Genomic DNA, 12,889 nt, shown 5'->3' on the forward strand with positions numbered 1-12,889 from the left:
ACGACTACACCGTCAAGCTGCTCTTCAAACTGCACTCCTGTGAGTGGAACAGACAACAGACCCCCTGGCCCCCTGCTGGCTGCACAGTAGAACTACAACAAGCCCAATATATATAGCCTACAGACGGGACAGAGGCTTGCATGTTTTTTGGCACATTTCCACGAACGATTGAAGAAAAAAATCCTACTGCACGGGTAAAGCTTTACCTAAAGCACTGTGTTTGTGTTTGTGTGCGTGTGCGTGCGTGCGTGCGTGTGTGTGTGTATGTGTGCGTGCGTGTGCATGCGTGTGCATCTGTGTGTGTGTGTGTGTGTGTGCGTGTGCGTGCTTGCAGGCCTTCCAGCAGATACTCTCCAGGGCCACAGAGACCGTTTCCAGGAGCAGTTTAAGAAGTGAGTTCTCCCAGTATCTATGGACACACAGTACTAATCAGTCTTGCTGAACATATTGACTGTTTTGAGTTATTGACTGCGACATTTATTCTGCCCTACATGTTCTCTCGTTCTGCCCCGTGTTCTCCCGTTGCCAGGCTTTTTAGTTTGTCGTACCTTTTCCATTCTCTTTTTTTTCTTTTTCATTTAATTTTCTTTTGGGGTGGTTGGGCTGGTGGTGATTGTGTTACTGTATGCGCACGCACGCACGCACGCACGCACACACACACACACACACACACACACACACACAGCCCCATAATTCTCAAGCCTTGCAGAACATCTCAGCAACTGACTACATTAACGGTGGCAGTTACGACGGGTGCGGTTGTTTAAGTTATTTACAAAAACAACCTTGGCGTTCAGCGGTGCTTTGCCTATAGCTGTGCTGCCACACCGCACACATGCACGCACACAAGCACACAGAAGCCTCTCTCTCCCCAGCCACATTTTCACTACTACTGTCTCATGCATATTTAATCACGATGAACACGTCCCTATATGTAATGTTATTGTTATGTCTCGGTTTCTCAATCTTGCCCTTGTCCTTGCAAAAAGATAGTTTCTGGGATTTCCAATGGGTCAGTACAAAGCAGAAATGTCTACGCAAATGGAAACTATAGCAGACCTCTCTCTCTCTCTCTCTCTCTCTCTCTCAGATTAAAAAGTCTATTCTACCGCTCCAGTAACCTGCAGTACTTCAAGAGACTGATTCAGATCCCACAGTTGCCTGAGGTGAGCGACGTTCATTTTGCACAACATTATTTATTTACCTATATCTAAGGGGTTGGGAGGTTGACTATGCAGGAGGAAACAGGGCGTGCATGGCCAAAAAGGGTTGGGATCCGCTGCCGTGACACCATGTCTGTCTCTTACCAGAACCCTCCCAACTTCCTGCGAGCGTCGGCTCTGTCGGAGCACATCAGTCCCGTGGTGGTGATTCCTGCCGAGGCCTCGTCCCCCGAGTCGGAGCATGTGGTGGAGACCGAGGACCTGGTGGACACCGACATCCCCGTACTGCCGGTAAGTACACCGTAGTGTCATCCCCGTACTGCCGGTAAGTACACCGTAACATCATCCCCGTACTGCCGTTAAATACACCGTAGTGTCATCCCCGTACTGCTGGTATATACACCGTGACGTCATCCCCGTACTGCTGGTATATACACCGTAACATCATCCCCGTACTGCTGGTAAGTACACCGTAACGTCATCCCCGTACTGCCGGTAAATACACCGTAGTGTCATCCCCGTACTGCTGGTATATACACCGTGACGTCATCCCCGTACTGCTGGTATATACACCGTAACGTCATCCCCGTACTGCTGGTAAGTACACCGTAACGTCATCCCCGTACTGCCGGTAAATACACCGTAGTGTCATCCCCGTACTGCTGGTATATACACCGTAACGTCATCCCCGTACTGCCGGTATATACACCGTAACATCATCCCCGTACTGCCGGTATATACACCGTAACGTCATCCCCGTACTGCCGGTATATACACCGTAACGTCATCCCCGTACTGCCGGTATATACACCGTAACGTCATCCCCGTACTGCTGGTATTTACACCGTAACGTCATCCCCGTACTGCTGGTATATACCCCGTAACGTCATCCCCGTACTGCCGGTATATACACCGTAACGTCATCCCCGTACTGCCGGTATATACACCGTAACGTCATCCCCGTACTGCTGGTATATACACCGTAACGTCATCCCCGTACTGCCGGTATATACACGTAACGTCATCCCCGCACTGCCGGTATATACACCGTAACGTCATCCCCGTACTGCCGGTATATACACCGTAACGTCATCCCCGTACTGCCGGTATATACACCGTAACGTCATCCCCGCACTGCCGGTATATACACCGTAACGTCATCCCCGTACTGCCGGTATATACACCGTAACGTCATCCCCGTACTGCTGGTATTTACACCGTAACGTCATCCCCGTACTGCTGGTATATACACCATAACATCATCCCCGTACTGCCGGTATATACACCGTAACGTCATCCCCGTACTGCTGGTATTTACACCGTAACGTCATCCCCGTACTGCCGGTATATACGCAGTAACGTCATCCCCGTACTGCCGGTAAATACACCGTAGTGTCATCCCCGTACTGCCGGTATATACACCGTAACGTCATCCCCGTACTGCCGGTATATATACACCGTAACGTCATCCCCGTACTGCCGGTATATATACACCGTAACGTCATCCCCGTACTGCCAGTATTTACACGGTAACGTCATCCCCGTACTGCCGGTATAGGGGTGGGCGATACAGTGATAAATGACAATACAATTTCTCCACAATATGCTGTTTCAGAGATATCATATACATATCGTGATGCAGTGAATACACATTCTATGATTTACAGTTCTATACCTACATTTATACTTCTGCGGAACAATGGTTTCGTTCGCCAAAGAACAATGCAAAAAAGGTTGGTTGACTTATATTGTGATTGTTTTCCCTTTTTCCCTTTTGAACACTTTTTGTGTCCACGTCCAGGCTGCCGTGGAAACCAAGTTTGATGATCTGTTTGGCACCTCGGCTGCGACAGACCCTTTCAACTTCAACAGTCAGAACGGCATGCGCAAGGACGACAAGTGAGTGAGCCTCATCCAAGCCACACTATGTATCGGCTTGCATTTATTTGTTATTGCCAGACACACTACGTGATTACGTCATTCTCACCACAGTGTGAGTTTTAGTGTGAAGGGAGACATGAACCTGGAATCGATCCAGGGACGTTAAAGTCGATGCACTATCCAGTCACCTCCCGGCACTCCCGATTTTTTGCATTATGTTTAATCACTTTCAACCTGGTTTCCCTATTTTGAGCATCATATTGTTGAAAATTGAATAGATAAAATAGCGTCAAGCTCACGCAGTGCTTCGCGATTTGACACGTATTTGTCTACGATGAAGTATATAGGGCTTGAGTGGTTAAGGAACAATAGCAGTTGTATAATCGGCATCAGACTAATCCTATAGGGGTTTCATGATGTGTGACACTTCCTTAACGACATTTCAGAGATTCAAGTTTTTCAGTTTGTGTTTCTTTTCACGAGTTCACGTTATTGTCTTGTCTCCCTCAGAGACCGTCTCATCGAGCAGCTGACCAGGGAGATCCAGGCCCTCAAGGAGGAACTGGAGTCTTTTAGACTGGAGGTGAGAAGAAGACTTTCACATGAAGGGTTTTCAGGTGCAGTCGGTAGTGCTGTCGCTTCACAGCTAGAAGGTCCTGGGTTCGATTCCCGCTGGGGACACTGTGGGCGCTGGGGGGGCGTGATCTCTCCTCTGCGTCATCAGTGCCCATACCCTATAGACCGATTCCGTACCGGTTTCATGGTCGCAGCCTACGTATTTCCTGTAGGCGGACTCGACGTAGCTGCGGGGGTAAAACCCTCACCAGGCGCACCTCTTCCACTACAGTGAACGGCAGAGTGACTGATGTTAGTTTGCCTCAAACTTTACTCCTTTACCTGCTTTTTTACTAACACTAACATTACAAAGATGTCCAGAACATCGAGATGAACCTGTGTAGTTTATGGCTGCTCCAACAGTAGTGGCAACATAACAAATAAAATAAAACGGAATGTCTAATATCCACCGCGATGGCTGAGACCAGAGCCATTGAGTAATGGTTGAGACAAGGCAGTGAAGAATCCTGCAAGATACATAATTTCAGTCTTACCCAATACCCAATCTTTCTGTTTTATGAACACAAGGCTGCTGTATTTTATACCTCATACTAAGCATTTAAAGTATGAGGTATAAAGTACAGCAGCCTTGTGTTAATAAAACAGAAGTATTTGGTATTGGGTAAGACTGGCGTTATGTATCTTTCACTGCTTTGTCTCAACCATTGCTCAATGGCTCTGGTCTCCGCCATCGCGGTGGATATTAGACATTCCGTTTTATTTTTATTTTTATGTTGCCACTACTGTTGGAGCAGCCATAAACTACACAGGTTCATCTCGATGTTCTGGGCATCTTTGTAATGTTAGTGTTAGTAAAAAAGCAGGTAAAGGAGTAAAGTTTGAGGCAAACTAACATCAGTCACTCTGCCGTTCACTGTAGTGGAAGAGGTGCGGCTGGTGAGGGTTTTACTCCCGCAGCTATGTCGAGTCCGCCTACAGGAAATACGTAGGCTGCGACCATGAAACCGGTACGGAATCGGTCTATATGTTCTCCCCGTGTCCCCTAAGGTGGTACTGTAGATACTCTCACAAAAAACATGCAGTAATCCTGGTTTTTATACTGCCTCCCCCTGGCCAGACGGGGGATAACAAGGCGGTGTTCTGAGCAGAGTGTAGGAAGTCTTGAAACCATTGTCATTTCGTTTTTCCATCCACGCACGCACACACACACACGCGCATGCACACACACACACACACACACACACACACACACACACACACACACACACACACACACACACACACACACACACACACACTGAGAGGGAGTCTGCCAAATCCCTCTCAGTCTCCACCTTATTCTTGACTGATTTCTCTCTCTCTCTCTGTCTCAACCCTGTCCTTTTCCAGAGCGGTCGGCTGTGCCAGGCGCTGAGGGGGCGTGTCAGTGAGCTGGAGGCGGAGCTGGCGGAGCAGAGCCACCTGAGGATGCAGGCCGCCGGGGAGAGCGAGTTCCTGAAGGTGGAGCTGGACGACCTGCGGCGCGTCAAGGAGGACACCGAGAAGGAACAACGCAGCCTCACCGAGATAGAGAGTACGCTAGACCTTTTTATTTTAACCCATTTTAGGCCCGACGTCGAATTGCGGCATGTTTTCGCGTTTTTTTTTTAAACACTGTGATTTTCGGATATGTTTTTCAGAAAACTGTCAGTGTTTAGAAGACATTTGTAAAAATCAGGCCAGTAGGGTTACTTGTCTTTCAGGAGCATCTAACTACTAAGACATTGAGCGGCTCTCTCAGCATTTGAACCTGTTTTAACCTGTTTGGAGTACTTAATGTGTGGGGTTTACCGCAGCCACCCAGACGTTTTAGCAGCCAAGTAAGGCACAATACAGACCATCATTTTATGTTTTTTACGAACTGAACCCCTAATTGCTCCAGATGTGCAGGTTGGTGCCTTGCATGGTTTCCTCCGCCATCGGTATATATGAATGAGTGAATGTAATGTAGTGCACAATCAATGTAAAGTGCCTTGGATAAAAGCGACTATATAAATGCACCATTTACCATTTGTTTACCATTGTGTGTGCATGCTTGTTCTTCTCAGGAAAGGCCCAGGCCAATGAGCAGCGTTACACCAAACTGAAGGAGAAATACACAGCGTTGGTCCAAGGCCACGCGGACCTGCTGAGGAAGGTAGGAGGAACGGACGCCGCTCACCTCTCACTACCTTGTAACACTGGCTCTGCTCGGCGTCTGGTCTGGGGACCACCAGGGGTCCAAATAGACCCCCTTCGCCAAATTATTTTGGGGGAGATTATTTTCTGTCCCCAGTAGCTTTCTCTTCCAGTTCACAGTTTACAAAATGTAACACTGTCTCCCCTATAGTAGCAATGGTTGACATCCCTCAGGTCCTAATTGTTTTGGTGTGCGTGCGTGTGCGTGCGTGCGTGCGCAGAATGCGGAGGTGACCCGACAGATGACGCTGGCCCAGGCAGCACAGGATGAGGTGGAGACCGTGAGGCGAGACATGCAGGAGAAAGTGAAGGCTGCGCAGGAGAGCGCAGACAGACAGGTGAGAAAGTGAAGGCTGCCCAGGAGAGCGCAGGCAGACAGGTGAAGCCAGCAGACAGAGATAGAGATGCTTCCTTAACCCATTTAGACCTGAGGCTGATTCTAAAAAAAACTATGTTTCTATGTCAGTGGTGCTCAACCTTTTTCATGTCAAGGACCCCCAGAATGATCTGTATTTGGCGGCGGACCCCCATCTGAAAATATGTTGTTCCAGGGACCCCCCAGAAGCAAAGATTTGAGTTAAAAACGCTCTGAAAGAATATATATATTCAAAGATTTGCTCCACATTTTCACGATTTTTCAAAAATAGCTAAAGTAAAACATGATGCTTAAAACACCAAAAGGGTTCCCGTCCAGAATGGGCTGATTTATCCTCCGTGATCTACAACACGTCGCAATGGGACACACTGTGAGCTTGTAGATCAGCTTTAGTCGTCAAGTGGCGCAGAGCGATACGTGGGAATTAAGCAGCCATACAGCAACGTATAAGACTCTGGTTATAATGTCAAATTACCATGCCAGTTACAAAAATCTGCTAATTAGATCCAAAATTCTATTACACAAAACCATGGAAAGCTGAGTTGGTACATTTGAGATGTTACGTTTTCTAATGTCTCCCTGTCTTCCTCTCCAATGTACAATGTCTTTCTCATCTCTCACGTGTATACATATATATATATAAATATTCCTGTTATTATTTATGGTCTTATCTGCTTCCCTTCCGACCTCCGTCAGGAGAAAGACCAACAGGAGCAGCTTCAGACGATACAGACAGAGCTGCTGTCCAGCAGGGAAGAGTTGATCACCCTGAAAACTGCCGTGACCTCTTCACAACAGGTCAGTCTACACACACACACACACACACACACACACACACACACACACACACACACACACTCCATGAACCCTTGGGTGCATGGGTTTCATATAAATACTGCATGGTCCTTGGCTACAACAATGATCAATACAAGTTTTAACTGCTTGTTCTGGTCCGGTCTTATTACAGTGATGGATCATACCCAGTCAGCTGAACCGCAGGGATGACTGTACACTTTCTATTCACAAACATTAACCACTTAAAGGGACATTTCACTGCTGGAAGAAACTGCAGTCACTACAGTAGCACAATTTGAAATTTGCACCCTATATGGCCAGAAAAATAATGACGTCTGTGTGTTTGACCAGGGTTTCACTGGATTGCTGAATTCCTACAATGACCATAATGCTTTAGTGCACTTCCCCTCCTTGTGGAGAAGGGGGGGGGGGCTGCATGGACAACGTGTGACTTGTGTTTTCGCGCAATATCGCCGTCGGAACGCTCGCTCCTTGCCTGGGTAGACGAGGTGTAAGTCAGACCTCAAGCCGGCAACATCGCCGTCGGGAACGCTCGCTCCTTGCCTGGGTAGATGAGGTGTACGTCAGACCTCAAGCCGACAATGTCGCCGTCGGAACGCTCGCTCCTTGGATGAGGTGTAAGTCAGACCTCAAGCCGACAATGCTTGGCCTCTGCAGGCGATGAGGCATTGTCTGCTACATTACCACCGGCGCCTCCTTTTGTTCCATCTCTCTCGTGAACCACCCACTCTTCGTCACATTATCTCTGTACCCACTTACTCATCCACCCGTCATATTGTATTGTATTTGCCTTCCTCCATCCCTTTCCTGTATTTCCACACATAACATTCCTCTCATCATGTGAGTTCACAAACAGATGATTGTATTGCCACCGTTTGATCCTATTACCTTTTAACAGGGATGTATTTCTCTTCTGTCATTGATTTCTTAATCCTTTCTGTTCTCTGCTGGACCTGCTGGTACCACAGGCTGTAAGTCTCTAGATCTGTTTGCTAATTTCTCACACATGTAATGTTTACTTGCCTTTCCATGAATTCACATTCTCTAGATAATGTAACACATAAGAAAGACAAATTATTTTGACGGAAATGCAACTTATTGTCACAAAAACACTATCTACAGTATAATACTAATACAGTGCTTAATTATATTAATCTGCTTTAATGAATTCCCTTTTTACTATACATTAATTTAAGATTGTTATTTTGTGCCAGAGCCCATTTAAATTGATTGTAACCCTACTGTCTGACAGTAACCCCAATTATACAACGTTTTGAGGAAACAATCTGATTGGTTAAAATAGCCATCTAGCCGTGCAAGCATAATGGAACGAACATTCGGTCGTAGTGGCTACATCTGTCATTAAAATGTTTTTTTATCTAATATTTATCTAATTAAATGTTTTTTTTTAAAGATTAACTGTTGTATAACCGCAATATTACACAATATTACACTTCTGCGCTGCCTACAGAACTCTCCTATGGGCTAGTTCCTGCAGCAACACCGGTGTTAAACTTAACCGCCTTACCCCAGACAAAGACTAAAATATGTAATTTGGGGGCATTTGAATGTGATTTCAGGCTTTGCCAATAATAAGCCTAGTAAATAAAAGCTGCCATGTTTGTACCATATTTTTAATTATCATAATTCCTCCACCTTTCTTTCTTTCTGTCGCCCCGATGGTGCAGTCCAGTGAGGAGCTGAGCGCTCAGCTGTCGACACTGGAGTCCCACAAGGTGGCGCTAGAGGAAACCCTGTCTCAGAAAGAGGCGGAGCTGGCCGGTCTGGGGGAGGAGTTAGAGCAGGTCCAGAGCTCACTGGCCAATGAGAGGGAGAGCGGGGTGAAGACGGCAGAAGCTCTGCAGAACCAACTCAATGAGAAGGTTGGCTTATTGCTTGTATATTGTATATTTATATTTTTTGCAGTGCTATCTTAACCCATTCTGACCTGAGATCAGATTCATACGAGGTTTTCCACTGGACACACACTGGTCTGATGAACCCATTCTGACCTGAGATCAGATTCTAAAAATGTCAGTCGCTCTTCGATTTAAAAAAAAATAGCACTTCCGGTAGGAGTGGCTAAACACATGGCCGCTTGACTTTTCAGCTCTCTCCGGTAAAATGCATAAATCTCTCTAAATCGAATTTAAATGTTTTAATTACAATTTTTTTTTTGGAATGAACGAGAGGAGACAAACAAGGAGTCATACAGTGAAAAATATACGGGAAAAAACCACCGAATTCAACGAAATGGACGAAGCAGGACACGCTGCTGGCAACGAGGGAGCAACAGGTGACTTACTCCAGAAGGCCCTCGAAAACATCACCAAAGAAATAAGAGACTTTAAAAAGGACTTGACCAGTGAGCTAACCTCTTTTAAAGAAGATTTAAAAAAAGAACTGATGGCAGACCTTAAAGACCTCAGACAAGATGTAACGAAGAGATTTGAGGACACCGCGAAAGAAGCCCAGAAGCAAGACGCAAGAGTCGCCGAGGCAGAGGCCCGCATCGAAGAGACGGAAAGGTGGAACGGCGAAGTAAAAGAAGCTCTGCTCTGGTCTCTGGAACAACAGCGAGTTCTGCAAGAATCCCTGGTTGAATTAGAAGGAAGATCAAGGAGGAACAACATGCGTGTCTATAACGTAGTAGAGGACAGTGAAAAAGACAGTACTGTCCAGGAGTTTATTGGCAAGTTGCTGATTTCAGAACTCTCCCTCCCACCAGACACCGACCTACAGATTCAGAGGGCTCACAGATCCCTAGCCCAAAAGCGAGGTCCAGAGTTCCCACCGAGATCCATCGTGATAAACTTTCTTCAGTTCAGTACCAAGGAGATGATCCTCAGGAAAGCATGGCAAACGAAGATTGAAGTTGCAGATAAACGCCTTAATTTTGACCATGACTACCCGAATGCGGTGATGCAGAAGAGACGTGAATATCGCGGAATCAAAGCGGCTTTGCTGAAAAAGGGAATAAAGTTCCAATCACCGGGCGCCATGATTTGCATCAAATGGGTCGAAGGCAAACGCACATACGGCAGCGCAAAAGAAGCCACGGAGGAGCTCGTGAAGAGAGGAATCGCCGTGGAGGAACCGAGACAACCAGTGGCCAGCTCCCCCGCAGAGGAGATGACAGCTCGCCTACAGCGGAGAATGCCGTGGCAACGCACTGGGGGGAAGCCGGGCCGCAACGAAGCAGTTCAACGAGCAAAAGAAAAACTTAAAGCTTTCCAGTGGGGCCAATCCGGCCAAACTAAATAAGAGAAGAAAGATAAGTACCGAATGAATCCAGAGCGCACTTAGGGTATTTTAGCATAGATTTCCCATGTGGTTGCTGAGTCTTTTGTTTTTTTTATTTTTCCTTACTTTCTAGGAGGGACCTTGGGCTGAGTCTCTTTTCTTTAATATTTTCATAGAGGTTTTACTGAGTGGTTTAGTTTATTGGTTATATTTTCCATTGCTGACAGAGGTAGACGTAAGATTTGGCCTTTTATTTAGTGTATGTATATATATGGGCTATATATATTCGTATGTATGGCCTGGTTATGTATATGCATCATGCGGGTGTATTGCATGTGTTTATATACGAGTACTGTGTATGTATATAGGCTTTTTTCTTTTCTTTACGGTTTTCTCCCTTTTTTTTTCTTACCACACCTAATTGTTTTCAATTACGCGTGGCTTGCACGCGCGGCGGATGATAAACCATTTGATTAACGCACCGTTGAATAAGCTGTTGGGACGAGGCAGGTTTAGGTTATCGTTGAGGAGGGGAGTATAGAAGGAAACTAACATAATTTAATCATCGAGAAGATGTTTGGCTATCTCACCCTCCCTCCTGCTAAGCCTATGTTTTTGATTATAGGCTTTTTCTTTTGTTTTGTGGGTCTAGGCGAGCGGGCTTAGTCTGAGTAAAGGCTGGAGCATAGAGACATTTACGGAACAGTCTTGTCTGAACTCGGTCAGATCATTTTTTTTCTTTTAGCCTATATACTCTGTTTCTGTCCACTCGTGAAATGAGTGACCAATAATTGGAGTTAAGTGCTGGAATGCAAAGGATTCTCTAGGCATAGTATATCGTCTCATATCTGGATCATTGGATTTGGTCATTTTATTTTTTATAACTTTTTCCGTGGCCTTTTTTTCCCGTATATATAATCATTATTTTTCTCGTCAGATTTAAACTGACTCCTGTAGTTCATATATATACCGAAGGAGTTTTGAGCAGGCTTGTCATAGTGGACACAGCTTGTGTGGATTTTAGCTTAGTTTTTTTTCCACATACAGCGGGGGCCTTCACTTTGAGTGTAGTTTTTTCCCCCCCACCCTCCCATCGGGATACATCATGAGGTGGCAAGAGCTTTTTTCCTTTCTTGGAAGCCACCTGGCGCGTCGTGTTTTATGTGTTTTTCTATATGGTTTTTTTGTTGCTTTTATGTGTTTTTTGTGGGCTGTATACATCATTATTACTGTGAAAACAATGTACAATGGCTAATAGAAATTTTAAGGTGATATCCCTCAATGTAAACGGGCTGAATAATCCAGTTAAACGGAGCAAAGTCATCAGTAAGATGAAACGTGAAAAGGCACAAATAATATTTTTACAGGAAACACATCTCTCTCGGACGGAACATGAGAAACTGAAAAAGTTTGGGTTTAGAAATACTTTCTACAGCTCTTTTAAATCGGAAAATAGGCGTGGTGTGGCTGTATTAATCCCAAACTCTTTAAATGTAGAAATTATTAAAGAATATAATGACAAAGAAGGACGATATGTCATGGTGAAATGTAAACTTGAGGGCTGTGTAGTAACTTTACTGAATATCTATGCCCCTCCAGGGAGTAATAAGCTTTTTTTTAAACATATTTTCGATTTGATAATAACAGAGTCAGAAGGAATATTGATTTGTGCAACAGATGCAAATAATATACTTAGTAAATTGGACACAACAAATAAAACGGTAACTACATCTCCACAAACAAGAACAATAAATGCTCTACTGGAGGAATCAGGTATGTTTGATGTGTGGCGAGAATTCCATCCGTCCGAGAGAGACTACACACACTTTTCAGTGCCTCACTCTGTACACAGGAGAATTGACTATATTTTCATGTTCAAGGGTGACAGACATAGAATAAGAGATTGCTCATTGGGTTCAACTGATATATCTGACCATGCTGCTGTTTATTTGACTTTACATCTGGACAGTAGACCAAGAAATACACTATGGAGACTCAATACAGGTATTCTAAATAACAAATTACTCACGGAGAGCATCAAATCCGATATTAAAACTTATATACAGGACAATGATAATGGTGAGGTGAACCCAGTGATGCTATGGGATGCTGCTAAAGCAGTACTTAGAGGAAAGATGATTGCCATTGCTTCAACTTTGAAGAAGGCAAAGGATTACAAACATCAACAATTAACCACAAAATTAAAACAATTGGAACAACAACATAAGGACAAGCAAGATAATCAGTTACTACATCAGATTAAGGGTATTAGAAAGGAAATTGACGATGTCTATAAGAATGACTATGAGAAAAAATGCAGATTTATTAAACAAACTTTTTATGAATCAGGCCCAAAGGCTACGAAAATATTGGCCAGGCGGCTACGTAAACAACAGACTCATAACGCAATCCATAAAATTAAAGATCCTCAAACAGGAGAAACTTATAGTAATCTGGATGATATCGAGGGAGCCTTTGAGACATATTATAAAAATCTGTATACGCAACCATTTCAAGTGAATAAGGAAGCAGCAACATCTTTCCTGGATTCCTTAGACCTCCCCTGTATTGGAGAAGGCGAAAACAAAATCATGACTGCCAAAATAACAATAGAGGA

General features: G+C 44.8%; 1 protein-coding gene across 3 annotated transcripts in view; it reads left to right on the plus strand.

Annotated features, from left to right (window-relative positions):
* Nucleotides 1-12,889, plus strand: part of hip1 (huntingtin interacting protein 1) — a 67,859-nt gene that overhangs the window by 40,727 nt on the left and 14,243 nt on the right. For all 3 annotated transcript variants that reach the window (XM_083773893.1, XM_083773895.1, XM_083773894.1), the window contains exons 8-18: nt 1-39; nt 335-392; nt 1,091-1,166; nt 1,311-1,454; nt 2,965-3,062; nt 3,555-3,627; nt 5,010-5,193; nt 5,708-5,796; nt 6,059-6,175; nt 6,910-7,011; nt 8,718-8,912. The exon at nt 1-39 is cut by the window's left edge and continues 102 nt beyond it. In XM_083773893.1, coding sequence (XP_083630019.1) covers nt 1-39; nt 335-392; nt 1,091-1,166; nt 1,311-1,454; nt 2,965-3,062; nt 3,555-3,627; nt 5,010-5,193; nt 5,708-5,796; nt 6,059-6,175; nt 6,910-7,011; nt 8,718-8,912 — 1,175 coding nt within the window. The remainder of the gene's footprint in view (nt 40-334; nt 393-1,090; nt 1,167-1,310; nt 1,455-2,964; nt 3,063-3,554; nt 3,628-5,009; nt 5,194-5,707; nt 5,797-6,058; nt 6,176-6,909; nt 7,012-8,717; nt 8,913-12,889) is intronic.

Source organism: Protomyctophum parallelum (assembly GCF_964188405.1).
Source record: "Protomyctophum parallelum genome assembly, chromosome: 9".
Lineage (NCBI taxonomy): Eukaryota > Metazoa > Chordata > Actinopteri > Myctophiformes > Myctophidae > Protomyctophum > Protomyctophum parallelum.